Raw genomic sequence first — 21,371 nt, 5'->3', positions numbered from 1 at the left:
CCAGTCTGAATGTCTTTGGGTGAAAGCAACCTGATCAGTGAGTACATACATGTGTGTTGATTTGCTGCCCCCTACTGTGTATGAATATGACAGATGTGTCATAATGGACAATAATAAACCATAACCTCTGACAAACTGTTCTACAAAGGTCAGAGTTAGACTGTTTACAGAATTTTGCCTTACAGATGTCAATGCATAAAGCAAATTAAAGAAATGGGATGGAGAGTTTGAGCCTAAAGAAAAAGAGGCAAAAAAGAACCTTCTTGACAACACAAAATCTTTGAAAAGTAACCATGGTAATTGTGGTTTAGTGCAATGAAAGTTCTGAACGCATGCTTTAGGGGGAGAGAGAGAAATAAATCGAGGTGGTTTTAGATGTCATGCTATACAGATGGCAAGCGTGCTGAAGTATGTGCACAAAGGTCAGGGGGACGTGAGCTTGGCCAGGAGTTTGGTAAAGGCACGTAACTCATGGCTCGATGGCCTTCTGGAAAAGCATAAGTAGGGACAGCTGAGCCATCTTGGACCTGGTTAGATTTCCCAAAAGGATATGCATTACCTCCATATCACAGATCATTGCTTGCTATATCACTCTGGATATAGCTGCAAATACAGCAGTCTAAAGGTGTCGTTTTTTCTCCATTCGATTTAAATTGCATTGCACATTGACTGTTTGCATGACTGTTTTTCTTAAGGAAAAAACAATAATTCTAGTTTCATTCAAGATCTATTCTTCAATAAAAGTTTTAAGACCTATTCACAGTAAGGATGATAACTATAACGATAACAGCACAGAAGAACAATATCATTAACTGGAATCACTTTCAAAATGACTTTTCCCAGCTGATAAATAATAAAAGCAATGACAGGCAATCAGAATCCATTCTGCTTTAAAGAGCTTCAGGTGGCAGCTTTAAGTTGGCAGATGTCAGAATGGCAATGCATGCTTATAATAAACAGAATTATATTGGGAGTTGGTGTGGGCGCCAATGTAGTTATATTGTTCTTGGTGTGATTGGGCCATTAATTTTTCTCATACATTTTTTTCATGACTAATTACTTCAAAATTACTCTGAATTATTGAGGGCATCAGTAATATACACTCAGTTTCAGCTCCTCAGAATGGAGCATGATTGGAAAGACTACACAAAATTATTATGCCAACAACTAGGGCCAATCGTTTGCGCTCTCACGGTCTAAAAAAGTTCCAGAGTGGCTATAAATTGCCATAATTTGGAGTTAAATATGAAGCCTTTGGGTATTGGCGATCTGTTCCAGTTTATAAATAGGCATAAACTTGAAATAACAGGCATTTTACCAACAAGAAAACCAGGAATATTATGATAAGGCTCTAACATAGAACATGTCAGTTAGTGAGAACAGTTTCTTACAATGATAAAGCCAAGCCATCTGTAAGGTTTAAAATTTAAAACGAACTTCAGTATTGCAGTTGCATGTGCACGCATGGTGAATCTGGCTGTTGATATATTTAAGTATGACACATTTCTTATGCAAGTAAGCACATTTATCCATGTTTACATCTGCATGCATTAATCTGGTACATCTATGGCATTAAAAATTATTTCACTATACAAGACAATATTAAATACATCTCTAGCATTAAAAACTCTGAAACAGTGCAGACATGGCTGTCCCTTTCATTCTGTTTTATTCACAGATCGTCTCTTCCAATTTACATTATTCACATACAACTGTACCCAGTAGTTACAATTCTCTTCAAGTTAAATAACTAAACATTGAAAAATAAAACACCCAAAGCACTTCTGCGTTCAACCCATAATAGCATGAATAACAACAAGGATTATTGTTTGTCACAAAAAAAAAAACAACCTAACATTGTACTGTGGTGATCAGAGAGAGGCATGAATTGGTCTTGTTGAATTGGAATAAAGTGTGCGGGTCAGGGGCTTGATGAATGGTGATTCTGGTGTATGTTGGCATTTATCTCAGCTTGATTGTTGTGTAGCTTCCTTGTCATTTCCATCACACACCATAAGAGAGGCTCTGATGGTGGGGTTGCTTTGTACAGTCTAAACAGAAGACAGTTTTTGGATTTGGCACAGGTCTCTTGCATGCTGTGCTTCTTTCCACCGGGTCCCTCAGGCAGACGTTGACGAGGGACTCGCAGATTTAAGGCTTTATCCAACAGTTTATGACCTCAGAGGACCTCTGGAGGAAGAATATGGTGATTAGACATGTGTTTAATGTATTACAAAACGCAATTAAATAATTCGATTTTTATAAATTAGGACACACTACTTAGGTACTCAAAGCTCACAAAGGGATTTTTTCCAGATTTGTTTTCAGCAGCTTGCGACATAAGCATCACATTTTTTTAAAACTCAGACTGTATCCTTTTTAAAAGATTAAAATATATATATATATATATATATATTTAAACACCTATATTTAAAATACCTGGATTTTAATAAACAGAATAATTAATAATTACAGTTTCATAATTAATAAATCAGGAACTCATGCCCATTCCTACTTTTAGCTGGTTTTAGTAGGTTGCTTAGCTGGTATGGACTCATTTGTGTTAAATTAGCATATTTAAAACAACCTGGTACAACATGGCTTTCCAGCAAGGTGCACAAAAAATGAGTGCTTTAGTCCTGAGAAAATTGATGTTTCTATCTTCGCACTCACATGATATGTCTATAATAATTCTATACCTAACATCAGATGAGGGTTGCGCTCTAGATATAGCAAAGCAAAAATCCTGGATGTCACTTGGGATTAAAAATGCACATCTCAGTTTACGAGAGCTGGCATGGCATGAGGTAAACCCCCTTGTGTTTTTTTTGCGGATGATTAATGGCTGGAGGGCTGTCTGCAGGAGGACAGGTGGAGGTACGTGCTGAGGGGAGCAGTAGTTATGCTGACCAGGCCGAGGGAAAGGGGGGTGAAGAGCTAAGCCAAGGGGTCCTGTTTCCAGTCTTGGGTGCCAGTGGGGCCAAGATCAGGTCTCCATGACACTATTTCAGGAATTCAGCTCAGTGCCAGGCTCTTCACCCCCTTACCCCTGCCTGACACACCCGCAGGGCAACCTGCACCTGAGACAACATTAATCCTCCAGGCGCCAAAAATATCGGAAAGATGATGACAATTACTCTTTCCCACCACAAGAAACATTAATATTTAACACACAACAAGAACTGTTCAAATGGATTTGTCTATAATGGACTTCTTTAAAAAAAGATGCAAATTGCCTCAAATTTATCACGTCACAATGCAGTCTAAGAAGAACTTTTTAGATGCTCACCTGCCACATGCTGAGGTTTAATGGGGCCTGTTTTCTTAAGGAATGATTCTCCGCTCTCAAAGGCCATGATTGGCTTGTCGGGTCTGTCAATCTCTGATTTCTCCCGTTCGTTGTTGTGATTGGACAGTTGAATGATCTCTTCGAAGTGAGAGGCCTCCCCTTTTGCTAACAGGCCATCCTCGTGCTTGGAAGTCTGAACACCATTGACCACAAGAACAGACAGACTGCAAAACAAAACAGATGGTTTAAATGAGTGTTAAACCACTACAAATCTATGTGAAAATCGGAATATCGCAAATACAATTTGTGAATAAAGTAGTGTTTGCATTCCTTGTATTTAAGAAAACAAGGCGGTCACCTTCTTGGTAAACTGACAGAATATAAAAACGCAAACACAGGACTTACCTTTCGTTCACATCATCTTGTTTCAATGCCGGGCTTGGCTGGTAGTCAGCAGCTGCTAGGGGAAAGACAGAATGTCATGCTAATAGTTTCTTAAAATGGCAATCTTGTTTGTTTTAGTGTTCCTTTGCCAAATCAATGTTCCTTTCCCAGATGGTTGTACAACTGACAGAATAAACATTTCAACAGTTCATCTGGAATAATTTCCCAGATTCCCAGTGCTCATTATGTTTACAACAGCTAGTTAATACATAATACATAATAGGAGTTTGCTGTGAATATGTCCTTTTGTATTTATATTTACACTACCCTTCAAAAGTTTGAAGGTCAGTAAGATTTTTTATTAATACTTTTATTTGGCAAGGATGCATGAAATTGAACAAAATTTACAGAGAAATGAGTAATGAAATAAATAATCTTTAATCTCTATTTAAGACAAACACTGTTCTTCTGAATCTTCTATTTAAAGAATGTATCAGGTTTCCACAAAAAAAATATTAAAGCAACTGTTTTATACATTAATAATAAGAAATGTTTCTTGAACACAAAATCAGCATATTAGAATGATTTCTGAAAGATCAAAATTCAGCTTTGCCATCACAGGAAAAAATTACATTTGAAAATATATTGAGAAAACAGCGTTTTAAAATGTAATAATATTTCACAATACTTAATAATGTTAATAATACTTGTACTGTATTTTTGATCAAATACGAATTTGCACAGCAGTGTATGTATTTCTAGTGGCTAACAAGAATAATATTAGCAGCTGGATGAAAGTAGACTTGATAGTCATTCATCCAGCTGGGGAAAAAAAACAGCTACTGAGTGTCAAAGCTCTACGTAAATAGACTGTGACGGATTCACCATGCCGCTGTGCCAATTTTCATACTCAATTTCAGAAAACACTGGTTTTGAACGGCAACAGGGATTCGACATGACGCAAGTAACAAGCAGTAGTGTGTACACAGTTTTGCATGCTATTCTCTCTCTGGCTGACTACATGGAGCAACAAATCCATTTCCCAACCTTGAGGAAATGTTGCAGATATTAGCTTAATCTTGAAAAAGGGAGGTTTTGAAAGGGGTGTGGACGTGGGAACTTTTATTTATGCTTTTCCTAACAAGGGAAAATTATTTTGAAAGTTGGACCCAAAGAAATAAAAAAGGTACAATGACAGAGCCAGGGAAAACATTATGTGGGACTGACGTAAACGGGCTGTTGCTGATTCAAACAGATCTAAATAGAAATGTTCAAATAGTCCTGAACAAAGCACTGAATGCCAAATCCAACTAAAGATTATTTGTAAGTAGTGATATGAACAATTTATACTAACATTCTTAATCCAACATCATTTTAAACTAACGTCATACCTTTATTCATCTCAGAATCTGGAGCTTTTCCATTGACTTGAGAGGGAGATTTTGTGTCTTTCTGCATGAAGGAAAGAAAAGAGCACAATTCAATTCTGAGCTCTTTAACCACAAGGGGAAATTGGAGCCTTGCTACTGCCGCAGTGAGGCTGTTTTAAATGAGAACGTCCCTGTACCTTATCTCCTGCATCTGTTTTGCGTGTTCTTTTCATAATCTCCTCCAGACGCTAAAAACAATGCACAGAAGAGACAAAAGTAAAAGCATAGAAAATGTTTCAAGAGTTTCACAATCAAATTTAAATCTGGAAATAAACAAAGTTTTTGAACTTTGAAAAATGTAAAAGAAAGGAAACATGATGACGTAAAACGAAGAAGAAATATTTAAGATTCTGCACTATTTATAGGTTACTAATCAAGTAAGCAAACATTGTGGCTGATCTTGTAACTCGTTGAAGCACAAGATATTGTTTGGATCATTTCTGAATCATGCTGCAGAACATGGTCATCAGGTTTCACACAAACTTGTGGAGTTCATTTAATATGTAATATTTAATATTTAGTTAGTTTATATGTCTGTCTATACAATAGAGCTAACTTGAACTTGAATTGAAAAGAGAACAGTTTCATATTCATTTTTCAAGCAAACTTTTCACTCATATTTATGATAATGTAATTAGTAAAGAAAAATTATGTATTCAATTAGAAAAATGCAAGTGTCTCAGATTTATTTTGTGTTTATTTTTTTTATTCATTTAGTTTTATTTCAACAATGAATCTATCTACATTATTCTCAATTCCTAATTGTACTGTTTACGGACATATATCTCTCTGGTCCTCTATATCTCTTTTTATATATATATTTGTAATTAAAATTATGTATTAAATTAGAAAAAAAAAGTAATTTAATTTAATTGAATGATTCCACATCATTCCAAAAGGTGATTTTTACTTTTATCAATAGATATCTGTCTGGTTCTTGATATATCTTTCAAAGTTTAAAAATCAGAAAGCTTTAAGGATTCCAAAAGACAGCGGCAGGTGTTTATTGACTTCGAAGAAACACTACAGTGTGTCAAGCTCAGAGGACATTGTGTCTTCCAAAACTCACACCATGAGCTGAGGACAGTTGGGTCGAGGCTCTAACGCAGCCCTGATAAACTGACTTGTAGCGGGACGTAGCGTCCTGGTGGGGTAATATACTACCGGAATAGAGTGAACGAGGCTAACCTCCATTAAACAGGTTCACAGAATGGGATCAGAGGGTGTATGTCAAAGTGTTGTATGATTTATGGCAGATGTATGAATCTCGAGAGTTCGCACTTCACTATGATTCTACAGTCACCTTAAAAACATATTTTGGTCTACCACATTCTATGCCTGAAAGCTACTGTGGGCATGTGTGACTAGTTCAGAGAGGAAATTAAAGGATTTAAATGGACTGCTGAGTTTTCAGTTTGTGAAGATATGCAAACAGTTCCCTGTAATATGGGTTTTAAAGATGCATACATGATTTCAAAATGACCTTATAAAGAAAAATCTAAATGTGAGGTGGAAACCCTTCTGACCTTCTTTCTCTCCAGCCTCTCCTGCTCCTCCTTCTGGAAGTGTTTCTCTCTCTCCAGTCGCTGTTTCTCAGCCTCCTCTCGGGCCTTTGCTTCAGCCTCCTCTTTCTTCAGACACAATGATCATATGATCAGATTCATACTGAACACAACTTTCTCTGCAGTCATTCATTCATCTGCTGCTGACGACATTTTATCCAATGAATTTCTTTTTTTTTTATTATTGTTATCATTTAGTGGTTGAGTTTCTTTTAAAATATTTTTAATTAAATACCAGTTACTTTAGCTGATGAAACATAATATAACTAGAAAATTCTATGATAGCTATAGAAATGTCCATGACTTTTTAATATTTTATTTATTTCTATGGCTTCTCCAGGCCTTGAATTAAAATCACAAAATGTCTTTATATTTCCTTGTTTTCCATTACTGTGAGAACTCTGATACCTACTTAATATCTATTTAAATACCGTTTTGAACACAGAGTAGTGGTAAAACCTCAAAAATGCTACTACATTAAATGGGACAGTTAATTTTAATGCATTCCTAGAAGTAGTAAGAGCAGATTTGTAAGAACCTGACAAACTTGTGTAGCATTTTTTTGTCTTATCCTGCTTCAAAAATGAGGATACAAGTGCATGCTCATATTTTACAGCATTAAATATAAAATGTAGGTCATATATGGATCAAACCCTAAAAACTAAAGACCAGTGTATTAAAAGTATTAAAAATAATTTTTGGCAATTGAAAAAGCTGAAAAACAAAAATTACATGAAAAACATCATTTATTTTTATTTATTTTTTTAAAGTTTATATATATATATATATATATATATATATATATATATATATATATATATATATATATATATATATATATATATATATATATATATATATATATATATATATTTTTTTTTTTTTTTTTTTTTTTTTTTTTTTTTTTTTAAGTAACATTATAATAGTATATTATAAATAATATTTAAATGACACTGATCAGGACACAACCTAGGCCAGATCTGAACCCATGTCTCCCATATGAGGACATGTCTTGAGCATGTGCACTAAGTGCCAGGCCATGGCTCTGATGCAACCAAGCAATTCAATATTCAGTACTGGAAAGTCTATATATGTACTGTACATGACTGTCAGTATATGCATTTATATAGCTTTGATTTGACAGAGTGAAGTGAGTTCTTAGTATTCTGAGAAATGCAGCATTTCTGACCCGTTTCTGAAGGCGTTCGTTTTCTTCTTGTTCGATTTTGGCTCTTTCCTGTGCCGCCTCCTTGTCCTGCAGGCGTTGAGCCTCCTCTCTTAAACTCTCCTGCTCCGCCATGAGCTGCGCCTCCTCCTCCCTGTGCCTCCTCTCCTCCACCTCCTGTGCTAGCCTCTCCTCACGCTGAAGCCTGTGTGATGGAGGACAGTCAGTCATTATACACACATAAGATAAAAAGTCCCTTCAGGTAGCATTAAACATTGAACTTTGTGAATTGAAAAAAAGTGGACGTTGGTGTCTCTTGCAAAATTGATCATGAAACTTGAAATTGCAGATAAAATGCAAAGTGGATGGAGAGTGTGAATCAGTGAATCTTTTTAGTTGTGACCAAAATATCTGCACCCCTAGTTACCAGTGACACTGGAGCATAAACAGTGTGGAACTCTCATTACGCTGTTGCCAAAGTTCCTTTTGGCTCATAAATGTGCTAAACTCATAAATTGTCACTGAGAACACCAGACGTCAACAGCTCCACACCACAGAGGCTATTCCCGGAGCACAGCCTGATGGAGCAGGACATGTTACATACCAGAACGTGTGTTAGCTGAGGTGGAGTTTGGCTTGGATGGCAGGGATACAAAGGGTCAAAAGTTAAAAAAGTTTAAAAAAATTTTATAGAGATTAAATTGTTATCCTGCCTCTTTATTAGACAGATATAGTGGAAATGACAGATAGTTATTGGTGTGATAAAAGTGGAATGGGATCAGTGCATGTTGCAAGCTAGACTCAAACCAATGTTTCCCACGTGAGCCTATCTCCTGCATTATGGAGTTTCTGTTGAGGAACGGGCAGTCAATTTAAATTTCAAGTGAAAATGAGAATGTGGATGTGGTCATTTTTAAATAATTGATCAAATAAAAAAATCATATATATGTATCTGTATAGAAACTGGCAATCAAAAGTTTGGGATCAGTAAGATTTTTAATGTTTTTTAAGGCAGTCTCTTCTGCTCATCAAGGCTGTATTTATTTGATCAAAAATACAGAAAAAACAGTAATATTGTGAAATCTTATTGCAATTTCTAATATTTGTTTCCAATTTTAATATACTTAAAAAAAATATATTATTTCTGTGATGCAGTGCTGGATTTTTAGCATCATTACTCCAGTCTTCAGTGTCACATGATCCTTCTGAAATCATTCTAATATGCTGATTTGTTGAATACAAAGTGAAAAAGAGCAGCATTTGTTCAAAATAGAAATCTCTTCTAACAATATAAGTCTTCAATATGACTTTTTATTCATTTAACACATCCCTCCTGAATAGAAGTATTAATAAAATAAAATAAAATGTTCTGACCCCAAACTTTAGAATAGCATTGTATATTGTAACACTAAATTTCTTTTTTAAATAAATGCTGTTCTTTTAAACTTTTTATTAATCAGAGAATCCAAAAAAAAACAAAAAAACATCACAGGTCCCAAAAAAATATGAAGCAGGACAACGGTTTCCAACATTGATTACAAATCAGCATATTAGAATGATTTCTGAAGGATCATGTGACACTGAGGACTGGAGTAATAATGCTGAAAATTCAGCTTTGATCACAGGAATAAATTATATTTTAACATATATTAAAATAGAAAACTGTTATTTTAAATTAGAATAATATTTCACAAAATAACAATTTGATTCTGTATTTTTGATCAAATAGATACAGCCTCGATGAGGCGATCCCAAACTTCTGAGCAGCAGTGTATATACACACACTGTATATGCATATACATATAAATATGTATAATTAAATGAATATAAAATAGGTAACCTTTCTATCTCCTGCTGTTCTTTACGTTCTTGCTCTTCCTTCTCTCTCTGTTCACGGGCCTGTCGTCTTTTTTCGGCCAGGATGCGGGTGGCTTCCTCTGGGTTATTGGTGCCAGCCATGGGTTTGCCTGGAGAAGGAGCTGGAGAAGACACCTGTGGGAGAGCAGGGACTACAGAAGACTCCTCGGGGACAGAGGGTGCAGAAACCGTCTTGATTGGTGCACTTGCAACAGGGGGCGTGTCCAGAACAGATGACAGGACAATGGAGGGGACAGGAGAAGAGGCTGGAGAAAACACAGAGAAACGAAGCGGGGAAAAAATGAGGACTGGAGGGAGGGTAAAAAAAAAGTATAAAATGAAAAACTTGCATGTTTAAATGGAAAAACTCCTGTTAAAAGAGAATCATGTGGCAACACCACAATCATCATCACCACACTCACTCTTTGGTTCTTCAGGTGTAGCAGGCCTGCGGGTCTCTTTGACCCTCTCTATGGCGACAGGCGAGGCAGTGCGGGTCTCCACGCGGGCAGGGGTCCTGGCCCTCTTGGGTCTGGCTTTAGGAGTGCTTGGACTCGCTCGTGCTGAGGGAGGTTTGGGAGATACTGCAGGACTGGGGGAGGACGCACGGCCTTTGGGCGTCACAGGAGATGCAGATCTCAGTTTGGACACTGGACTCGGACTAGAAATATGAAGAGAAACTCAATTTAATGGCTAAGATGAAAAAAACAACATGTTTTTGTTTGTTTATTTTCTTCTTAACGCCATTCCAGCATCTATGGCTATATCCATGGTGAGAACCAGTTGATCCATACACAAGTCTATCTTATACACAAGTCTGTCTTACACACATGTTGAGGGAGGGACTAATACAACATGTTCACAGCAAGAACATGACCTAAAATGCAGCCTGATGTTTCATAATGTCCTAGAAATAGATAAATGATGATTAAACAAATTAAACACATAAAAGCACCTTTAAAACTAAAGCTAAACTTCTAAAAACTATGACTTCGAAACTAAACTATGACTTCTGGCTACTACAAAAAGGTGAAATGTTTAGTCAGAGACAGCATTACATAACATAGCTTTGATTCAACAGAATTAGATAATGCTCAGGGCAAAAAGGTCCATTAAAAAGCTTCTATTGTATCTTCCTTTTGAATGTGAAAGGCAGTGCTTCCAGAATATGAGCATCTAAAACTGTTTAGATGTTTCTAAGACTGTTTCACTCTGACCAGAAATTAAAATGAACTAAGAATTTGATCGATCTATCTATCTATCTATCTATCTATCTATCTATCTATCTATCTATCTATCTATCTATCTATCACTAATCCAAATGTATCTATAAAATTAAATTTAAGCTATAGGTTTAGATGTTATATTGCTAGATTAGTCATTTTACCTGGACTCTATCCTGGTTTTCATTGAAGGCATGGACTGTCTCTTCTTCAGCACCTTCTCTTTGGTGATGGTACTCTTCTCCTTTTCATTTTCTCTCTCCTTTTCTTTCTTATCCTTCCTCATCTTTTGAAAAAAGATAAGACAAAAATAAAGACAGTGACTCACAAGCAGGTGTAAGACTGTTATCGCTAAATTTGAATTTCTCATTAAAATGTCTATTTGATCAGATGATATTTCACTCACAATATCTGCTGTTTTTTTTAGTTCTAAAGTGCATTGTTGTAATAATGGCCACTTTAATAATATTAATGATTACATTAACAAGGCAACATTAACATGTTTCATAATGAAGATTAGTGCTGTACAGGTACATAGGACAAAACAGGATGGAAATCAAGACTTGGATATATGGATTTATGGACGTGTAGATGAATGATGAATTTCTCACCTCTTATATCACAGCAAAATATGATATAACATGCAGGATAGATGGAGTATAAGAAAGATGCAGAGTGAAAGGGAGTCTTAAATGACTCACAGGTGTAGAGTCTCTTCTGCGCTGGGCGATATTGGGCGTGCTGGTGGTGACACTCCAGCGCTCAGAGCAGCGGTGATGTGGCCGATGAGCACACGTTGAGAGAGGGCTGGCAGACACCGAGCGTGGACACAACGGAGACTCTGCATGAAAGAACACACATTTAAATCCCAATTTGCAGCATATAGAACAGAAAAAGGTCATGCTGTTTTTCCTGACTTGCACAGGCCCTAAAAATAGAAGAATACTGCAAATTGGTGTTTAAAAAGTCTTTTCTAAAAGACTGAGGCTAATAACAAATATAAAGGATACTATGATTGTATCCTGCCACTCACGGGTATCTCTGGAGTTGTTCAGCACACTGGCAGCACTGCGGCTACGAGCCAAGAAGGCGAGAGTGGGCGTCATCAGCCGGTCTACAATACTGCTCTCCCAGGGACTCAGCTGCATGCTACGAGCTGCAAGAAAAGATTAAAAATGAGTTCCTATTCAAATATACTTGCAACAACCCCTTTACCAACTTTTACATGAATATAATAAACAAAACGGTTGCAATATTACAAATTTTTATAATGATAAAATCGTGGCAATGACAAACAACTGTTTGTCTCCTTTGTTGATTTCTCAACACTGCCATATGCTAGAAAAGCCAGTGAAGGTGAAGAGTAAACAAGTCCAAAAAAGAAATTGTGAGAATCAGTTAAAGTTTGAAACATATTGAAAGAACAATTCATCTAAAAATAAGAATTCTGCAATTTATTCACCCTAATGTTGCTACAAACCAGTGGTTTTTGTGGTTTTTCACTATAAACCGTTAATATTCATCAAAATATCAAATAATGTGTTTCACTGAAGAAAGAAAGTCATACATGTTTACAACAAGTAAATGATGATAGAATGTTTCTTTTTTGGGTGAATTAACACAGAAGGACAAATAAATTAATAAAATGTGTTTATGTAAAAAAAAAAAAAAAACTATACAACTTTACACTTACCAAAAAATAAACATCATTGCTAATTCTGAGAAACAGTTACTTTTAAGTAGTTTAAGTAATATTTTGATTTTATTTTAAAATGTTCGGTTTTCAGTTTAATTTAAGATTTTTGGTATATTTTTATCAAAAGTTTTTCTCATTTTTATTAGTCTCTCTCTATATTTTTTTATTTAGTTTTCATCTATTACATTTCTTTTAGTTTTAGCCATTTTAGTATTTCAAATTACACAAAAATGAGAAATAACCCTAGAATAACCCTAATTCTAAACTTATGTGATTTTCAAGAGAAAAGAAAAAGAGGAAACAAGAAAGAGCCACAGGTAAATGCATGGTAAGATGCGAAAAGCAAGAGCACAAGAACAATTAGGGGCTAGACAGGCATTTTAGAAGAGAGATTGAGAGAGATATTGCCCATAGCAGAACATTCATCAGCACTCTGCAGTAAAGTCTCTGCTCATGGAAAACTTCCCAGACTCGATTAGCTGTCTCAGCACTAAGCATGAACTCTACTTTCTGCTCTACTCCATCTATTGTTTTAGGGTGCACTCACAAATAGTGTGTGCCCTACTTACAATTGAGTTTTCATGACCTCAGTACATCCAATAAAAGAAGCACCAGACATTTTTGGGAAAGAAATAATCAACTAGACCTCAATTCACTGAAAAATGTCCCTTCTGTGTGGAATGTAAAACCATCAACACATTTCTCTTTTTGAATCATGTTCAGACACTTACAATTTCTAAATGTCATCAAAACATCAGAACAATGGACACTGACTTCAAAGAAATATAGCACAAGCACGCTTTAAACATTTCAGATGTTAGGTTTTAAAAGATAAAATGATAACACTTTACAATAAGCTTCAATTCTTTAACATTAGTTAATGCATTAGGGAAAACTAAGAAACATTTTTAATATATTTTTATTATATTTATTAATTTATACAGTTTGAATGCAATTAAAAAAATATATAATTCAATTAAAATATTAAATGTAATTCAAATCAAACCTAGATTAATAAAAGAATGTACAACTTAATTTACGATACCTAATGCTTTAACTAACATCATTAACAAACCATATTGTAATGTGTTACCTATAAAACAATACATAATATTATTCAAACAGACAAGCATTTGGACACTTAGAAAAGAATAGTTTGTTATTAAAAAAAATGTTCTAGCATCAATTTTTTATTCTTTAAATTTCATACATTTTAAGTGTGGTGTAAGTGTCCAAATACTTTCATCATACACCATATGCAGGTGAAGGTATGGCGAAGTATGCAAGTATTCAACTTTAAAAGTCACATCAAGAAAAAGGAACAAGGAACAGAGAAAACCACCACCAAAAATAACAAAACAAAAACAGAACACCACTGAGGACGGTTGACGGTGAAAGACGATGAAGATTTAAAAATTCAAATTCGGTCAAACTGAAGACACTGACGAGGAGACGTTTGGAAGGAGGGAATGATTGAATGATCACGGAGGACGAGCAGGTGATTGGTCTCAAGGGAGAAATCAAAGGTGGCAGGATAAAATGGAAACTCATAATTATGTGAAGGGAGGAGCCTGTGAAGACGTGAAGGAGGGGCTAGATCCGGAGGCATGTCCTTACTTCTGTTAGGGGACGTCCAGAGAGTGGCAGAAGATTTGGAGAGCCGCTTGTTTATGACTGAATCCACATGTTTGGGCAGGTTGACCGCTGATATTGAGCATCTGCCTGTAAAATCCAGAGAACACCGCATACACAATGCTGAGGGGACCAAGGCGGAACGATGGGGGGGGCAGTCAAAAAATTAACCACTAATCCCTTAAACAAACAAAACAGCCACTGATATATAGGACAAGTAAATATATAGGTCAAAATATGCCTTAAAGTGCCCCTATTATGCCTTTTCGAATATTACCTTTCATGCAGTGTTATGTAGCAGTATGTGAACATAAACTTTCTGCAAAGTTGTGAAGCCAAAAGTGCACGATATATAAAGTTACTGTCTATCAAAAAAAAAAAAAAAAAAAGTCGACTCGCAATCGCCTAAACGAGTCATTAGGAATTAAAATCGTATTCTGTTACGGCTGTACGTCACAAAGTAACACATTTGCATACTGTCCGCCCATGGGCTGTCATTCACGCTGTACGCGGTAGACCAATCACAAAGGACTGCGCCATCTGACCAATCACAGCAGCGAGTGCTCCCGGAAAGGAGGGGTTTAGAGAGACTGATTCTTTGAACTGCTTCACACGAATCATTTAGAAATTAGGTAAAATTAAAGCTATTTTTTGAGAAAACTAAACTTTTTTTGACCTTGGATGCATGTAAACCTGTTTTAGGAGACTCATAAAACAATATTAGCAACCTTAAAAATGGCATAATAGGGGCACTTTAAACTACTGTTTGAGCCGCCAAAGATGGTTATCTGTATCCTGGATAACCACTGTTATGTTTGCAGTGTCTGAATATTAACTCAGCTGCTATTTTTATTGAGTTGGGCTGTTCGGTGTTCATTATCACAGTCTACAGACTTTATAATGGGGTCACCGCCTCTTAAGACATCATCAGAGACTACAATGACTGTGCACAACTTTTGGGAGGGGAAAAACTAAATTAAGTCAGTTAAAAAATAAGATCCTTGGAGAAACCGCATTGGTTAGCCTATAAATTGAGGTCTCGAGTCCTGGGGGGAAGTGGTAGAAAGCTCCATTGAAGTTTATTACCCTATTTCCAAGCCTTCTCAGTAAGTCATTCTCACCTTCTGTTATATACGGACCCATAAATACACAAAGGCACGTAACTGAAGATTATGAAGATGTTTCTCTTTTGAGTTTTTGTACATTTTCACCATTTAAGGAATAACCTAAATTCTTAATATAAAATCTAAACAAGGGACAAGTGCACCTTCTGAGTGACTCTTGTGGGGCACAAAACGCACTGAAATTAATGCTACGGAAAGATACTGTGGTAAAAATGGTAAAGCGTTAGCAGATCTCAGTTAGTATTTGCATTTGCCTAGTTGTACATTAAAGTCCCTATGATCCCCAGAAGCAAAGCAACTGATCTCTTGGTTATTATCATATTAGTAAAGAGCGTTTAGTCTGGCTTAAGCAAAAGGGCTTGAGTGAGGCTTTTTTTGCAACATATAAGAAACCATCTAATGTGATAAGTCTGAGAAACTAGAGAACCTGATACCTTTCCTTTATATGGAAATGGAAAACATACATTTATTCTTTTTAGTGTGTATTCTTAAGCACTTTATAGGGTAAAATGTGCAAAAATGACAAAGAGAGAATTTTTTTATATGCATCTTCCAAAGACAATCCAGCTTATTCTTTTCTTAACATGGATGACAAATGCAGTTAATATAAAAAGGAACCAGAAGCAATACCTACAGGTACAGTTTTTGTGTATTTTATGTAACTCACTCTGGCTTTGGCTGGAGTTGCCGCTCAAGCCTCCGGCCCAGGACCATCTCTGCAGCCTAATCTCTGCCCATGTCTTCTTACCAGACCTCTGGATGGCCGCCTCATATCGCTCCTGAACAAAATAAATAAATGCCAATGGTATTGATCTTTTAAAGGGGAAAACTCAGAGCCCAGTTTGCTCCACTTTCACTGATAAACAACTCATCTAGCATTACTCTTTGAAGTAGCTGAAAGGGAAAACAACGCCTGGCATGCTGGCATAAACCTCACGAACTCAGATCCTCAAAGTGTGAAGAACAGGTTGTGTCATTTGGGTTTGCACTAAACACCACTACTCACTCACCTTGTTCTTCTCAAGTTTCTGTCTCTGTCTCTTCTCCAGCTCTGTGCGGCGCCTCTCTGCTTTCAGCCGCTGCTCCTCCAGCTTCCTCCGCCGCTCCTCCAGCTGCTGTTCCCGCACCTGCCGTGCCCGTTCCTCCTTCTCCAGCCACTGAGACTTTTTAGCAGCTACATGATAGAGAGGAAGAACCTGTTAGCTACCAAAACCAGGCCAAGAAGTATCTTATGATCACCAAGGTTACATTTATTTGATAAAAAATACAGTAAAATAGTAATATTGTGAAATATTACAATCCAAAATATCTGTTTTCTATTTTAATATGTTTAAAAATGTCATTTATTTCTGTGATGACAAATCTGAATTTTCAGCAGTCATTTCTCCAGTCTTCAGTGTCAAATGATCATTCAGAAATCATTTCAGGATTCTTTGCTGAATAGAAAATTCAAAAGAACAGCACTTACAACAGCACCTACATAACCCCTATTTAAGCACACTGTGAACATTGTTTACAAAAAGCTGTCAGTGTACGTTTAATTAACTTTTTGTCTCAATAAACAGCATATTTCATATCCTAGTCATGTACTACTTAATAAAATCTTCATTCAGCTCGCATTTGTTTTGTGTCTTAAGTATATAAGAATCCTTTTGGGATATGTGAGTTTAAAGCATTTTTCATTCATGAAATACTACATCTTTTTAATTATGGTGTATGACTACATAAAACGACAAGGACAATGGTGCGACTTCAAACAAACACAAATGCAACAATGATAGGGACACTAATCTAGAAAGAAAAGAAAAAAATCGAGTTTTACATTAACTGTTGGGCCTAAATATGTTGATTCAGAATAAATCCTACCTACTTTTAGGGTATAAAAATTGCTAAACAAATAATTCATGTGCAATACCTACTGTCACTGCAATAAAGAGTGAAAGCAAGGCTTGACATGAAAAGACTCTCCACTGGGAGACTTCATCTTTTCTGAGACTGGAGGTTTTGAGTCTTTTTCTCTGAGCTCCACAGTTATAAAATAGTGATGGCCTGAGAGTGTCTGGGTGATGCTCTTCATCAAACTTTCATAAACCTGCTGACACAGATGAGCTGGAAAACGACCCACAGTCTGAGAGACTACACTACATGACCTACTATGTACATTTGACTCACTCCCTGCAGTCCACACAAATATTAAACATTACTGTGGAGGACCATGGTGATGGTAGAAGAGATGGATTGATGAGTTCAATTGACTATGGCCTGAACTGTTAGGTCTAAATGACACACTTCACCCTTGTGTGACTGGAATGTAGCAGGATGTGTGTTTATCATGATTATATTCACATCAATCATGATTTATTCACAGTTCAGTCACTTTAAGACAGCAGCAGATGTTATTTCTGGGTCTAAACAGATCCTGCAGTTTGTAATTATGGGAAACTTGTAAAACCTTACTATGAAAACAAGCTTTCTGAAAAACATACACACGTGAAGGGAGGTTTAGCGGTCAAAAGTTCAAATTTGGTGGACCTATGATCTATAACTGACCCCAATGCTAAACAACATGAATGCGGTGTATCATGTTATTGTCATATATAAATGAGGAATTATGACCTACATGACGTTTTGACAGATTCACTGAAAAAAAAAAAAAAAAAAAAAAAAGTGTAAAAGAGAATACCAAACAAACAATTTTCTTAATTATGTTTGAGATAATAACCTAAAAATCAAAGTGTAAATTGGTTGATTTTCACATGTCCATCCTTTTATTAAGATACTGACAAGCCCCATCATGTTTGTTGTATGAAATTCACAGTGAGTCAATTGTGAAAGCTAAGCATTAGGGTAAAATCAGGAGGACAGTTGACCCTGCTGGAAAAAAATAGGCCATCCTTCAAATCAAACATATGATCTCCCAGAATTCATCTGTCGGCTCACTTTCTGAACCATTTGTCATTACTTGTACGTCATTACTAATAAACACTTGATTAAATTCTACAATATTCTAAAATAAACTAAATTAAATCTCTAAAACATTAAAATATGCTACCACACATAAACATTGTATAAAAAACACAGACATATTTAACCAACTAGGTCCAAGTCAGCTAGGTGATCTACTAGCAATTGTCTTTGGTAAACCATCTTATCAACCACCTAAACCAGCTTGAACCAGCTAATGACCATACATTGCCAGCTTCACCAAGTTATGTAGAAACTACTGGTATTCACCATAAATTGGTTTAAGCATCATTTTCCAGCAGGGGAGTGTGACAACGATGGCAGCTTTTCACTCAAAATTAAGACACAACAATCTGTCACTAATTATGAGACACAATGGAAAGGGAAAGCAGCTCTACAAGAGAATAAGAATTTGATAGAGAAAGGGATGAAGCGCATCAGTCACCAACACCACCAGAGACGGAGGAGTGGCTTACCTTGAGTCTGGCTACGCTGTTCTGGGGAGTGAAGGTGAGAAAGAAGACAAAAACATTGTGTCAATCATGCAAAGCAGAGCAGCACAGCACAGCAATCTCAGCAGCCATAACAGGCACAGTGATATGACGAAAAAAACATGGAGCATGTGAGATATTTATAATTCTCTGAAGAGGAGAACATCTCTAAGTGCTGGTTTAGTAAAGACATAGAAGCAGTAAAACATTTAGAAGTTATTTCATTGCCAGAATTGTTATAACTAGGGGAAAGGTTCATATTATTACCAATTAGGAGCCTAGAAAATAGTAAAAAGAGCTTGTATGCAACCAAGCCAGAGTGGATTTTAACAGTGTTTCCTGACATGTATTTGAGTACATTTAAAGTATTTATTTTTAAAATTTAAATTAGCTAAAAGTTAATATACAATATTATTATATTAATATATACACTATATTGCCAAAAGCATTGGGTCACCCCCTTCTAATGAACATGTTTGACTACTTTAGTAATTTCTATGAGTACAAATCTAAATGTTAAAGCAGATACTGATATTCTAGGGAATTGTGTGCTTCTAATTTTATAGCAACAGTTTGGACAGGACCCTTTTCTATTCTAACATGACAGTGCCTCTGTGTATAAGGCACGGTTCAAAAAGACATGATTGATTCAGTCAGTGTGGAAGAACTTGACTGGTCTGCAGAAAGCCAAGTCCTGATCCCAGCTGAACACCTCTGGTGTGACTTTATATGCAGACCTTGAGCCAAAAACTCATCACCAAACACCAATGACTTGTACAGACACTATAAGGACAAAAATGTTGGGACACCCCCTTCTTTAGAACAGAAAAAGGCACTAACAAAACTGTAGCAACAAAGATGGAAACATAATTCATGTATTTAAAAATTGTATTTCCATCTCCGTTGCAACAGTTTTGGACGTGTCTAAAATGACAGTACCCTTATGTACAAGTCATTGGTGTTTGGTGATGAGTTTTTGGCTCAAGGTCTGCATATAAAGTCACACCAGAGGTGTTCAGCAGGGATCAGGACTTGGCTTTCTGCAGACCAGTCAAGTTCTTCCACACTGACTGAATCAATCATGTCTTTTTGAACCGTGCCTTATACACAGAGGCACTGTCATGTTAGAATAGAAAAGGGTCCTGTCCAAACTGCTGCTATAAAATTAGAAGCACACAATTCCCTAGAATATCATTATATGCTTAAACATTAAGATTTGTACTCATAGAAATTACTAAAGTAGTCAAAACATGTTCATTAGAAGGGGGAGACCCAATACTTTTGGCAATATAGTGTAAATATTAAAAACAAATACACACACACACACACACACACACACACACACATTTTAATATATAAATATTTTATATTTAAATATTATATAAATATCCATCCATCTTTTACTTTAAACTGCTTGTAGTGCATTAGACATTTTTTTTATAATAATTAATAAATAAATGATGTTTAAATGTTAAAAATATACAAATATTAATGCATATTAGTATTTAAGAGAAAAATAGAGATGTATAAAATAGAAACAAAAAATATGGGGAAAATATAAAAAATAGCAAAAAAGCAAACTGCATGCACATGCTTGTTAGTCTGACAAACATGTGACATGTCAAATGTCACAATGACTAATTTCACACCTCTAACCAATTAAAATCTACAAAAGCCGTAGAATTTCAGCAGGTATTCCTTTACAGCCTTCCTGCGCTTTTGCACAAGCCTCGGGAGTTTGAAACATGAATGACGAAATATTTTTTGTCAACACATCTAGACCCCAGACAGCAGGTGGTGCTGTCTCACTCTCTTCCTTGTGTTGTCTTACCCAGATATTTGGCCCTCTCCTCCCTCCTCTCCTTCGCCTGTTTCTGCCGCTCATCCAACTTCATTCCATCTGAGAAAAGAGGCAGAATAAAATGTTTAGTTTTGGTGAAACATTCCAAAATTGCCACACTGTTTACCCACTAAAGCTCTCCTGGACAGCGATAAAGAGAGATAGAGACAGTCAGACAACAGGGTGCCGGGAATGAGAGGGGTTATTGTGTGGTAGAGGCTGCGCTCACATCTGCAGCAGTATAAAGCACTGGAAGCTGCTGGCAGCAGCAGAGACTGGCAACATTCACACGCTCCGACTGACAACAGAAAGCCCTGAAGACTCACAGTACAGATACAATCAACTCAGAACCACACAATTAACATTCATTCAGAGTGAACCTTTACCTGCACTGAAAGACATTCATTTTATTGAATTAATACTATTGGAACTTACTCAAATGCTTCAACAACCCAGAAACTACAAATAATTAGAGTTCAATTAATCAGTATTTAATAAAATATATTAATTACTTGCAAAATTGTGTCATCATAAATATGCCATAACAATTTACTAAGCAGCAGCATCCAACAACATTTACCATTTAGGCCTAAATCAGCTTCATTGTCTGTGCATGTTCTGATCGCTGTGCATTTGATTCATTTCACAACACATTAAGATGACTACACACAGTCATAGTTTCCTATTGTTATGCCTCTCGCAGCACGTGCAGTG

General features: G+C 36.2%; 1 protein-coding gene across 7 annotated transcripts in view; it reads right to left on the bottom strand.

Moving 5' to 3' along the window:
- Positions 1–1,509: 1,509 nt before the first annotated feature.
- The window catches only part of LOC306887169 (MAP7 domain-containing protein 1-like), a 42,094-nt gene continuing 22,232 nt past the window's right edge, over positions 1,510–21,371 (bottom strand). The window contains exons 3-19 of one of the 7 annotated variants that reach the window (XM_079444722.1): positions 20,649–20,717; positions 18,803–18,823; positions 16,373–16,536; positions 16,030–16,141; positions 14,224–14,328; positions 11,944–12,066; positions 11,612–11,751; positions 11,075–11,196; positions 10,110–10,348; positions 9,671–9,953; positions 7,855–8,035; positions 6,630–6,734; positions 5,241–5,291; positions 5,065–5,125; positions 3,695–3,749; positions 3,290–3,513; positions 1,648–2,190 (exon numbers count right to left, since the gene is read on the bottom strand). In XM_079444722.1, the coding sequence (XP_079300848.1) occupies positions 2,180–2,190; positions 3,290–3,513; positions 3,695–3,749; positions 5,065–5,125; positions 5,241–5,291; positions 6,630–6,734; positions 7,855–8,035; positions 9,671–9,953; positions 10,110–10,348; positions 11,075–11,196; positions 11,612–11,751; positions 11,944–12,066; positions 14,224–14,328; positions 16,030–16,141; positions 16,373–16,536; positions 18,803–18,823; positions 20,649–20,717 (2,066 nt within the window). In that variant the 3' untranslated portion in view covers positions 1,648–2,179. Of the gene's footprint in view, positions 2,191–3,289; positions 3,514–3,694; positions 3,750–5,064; positions 5,126–5,240; positions 5,292–6,629; positions 6,735–7,854; positions 8,036–9,670; positions 9,954–10,109; positions 10,349–11,074; positions 11,197–11,611; positions 11,752–11,943; positions 12,067–14,223; positions 14,329–16,029; positions 16,142–16,372; positions 16,537–18,802; positions 18,824–20,648; positions 20,718–21,371 lie in introns of all 7 variants that reach the window. The other 6 variants (XM_079444723.1, XM_079444726.1, XM_079444727.1 and 3 more) reach the window with 6 other exon arrangements.

This window comes from Barbus barbus (assembly GCF_936440315.1).
Source record: "Barbus barbus genome assembly, chromosome: 21".
NCBI classification, from domain to species: Eukaryota; Metazoa; Chordata; class Actinopteri; order Cypriniformes; family Cyprinidae; genus Barbus; species Barbus barbus.
This window is presented reverse-complemented; position numbering and strand designations above follow the sequence as displayed.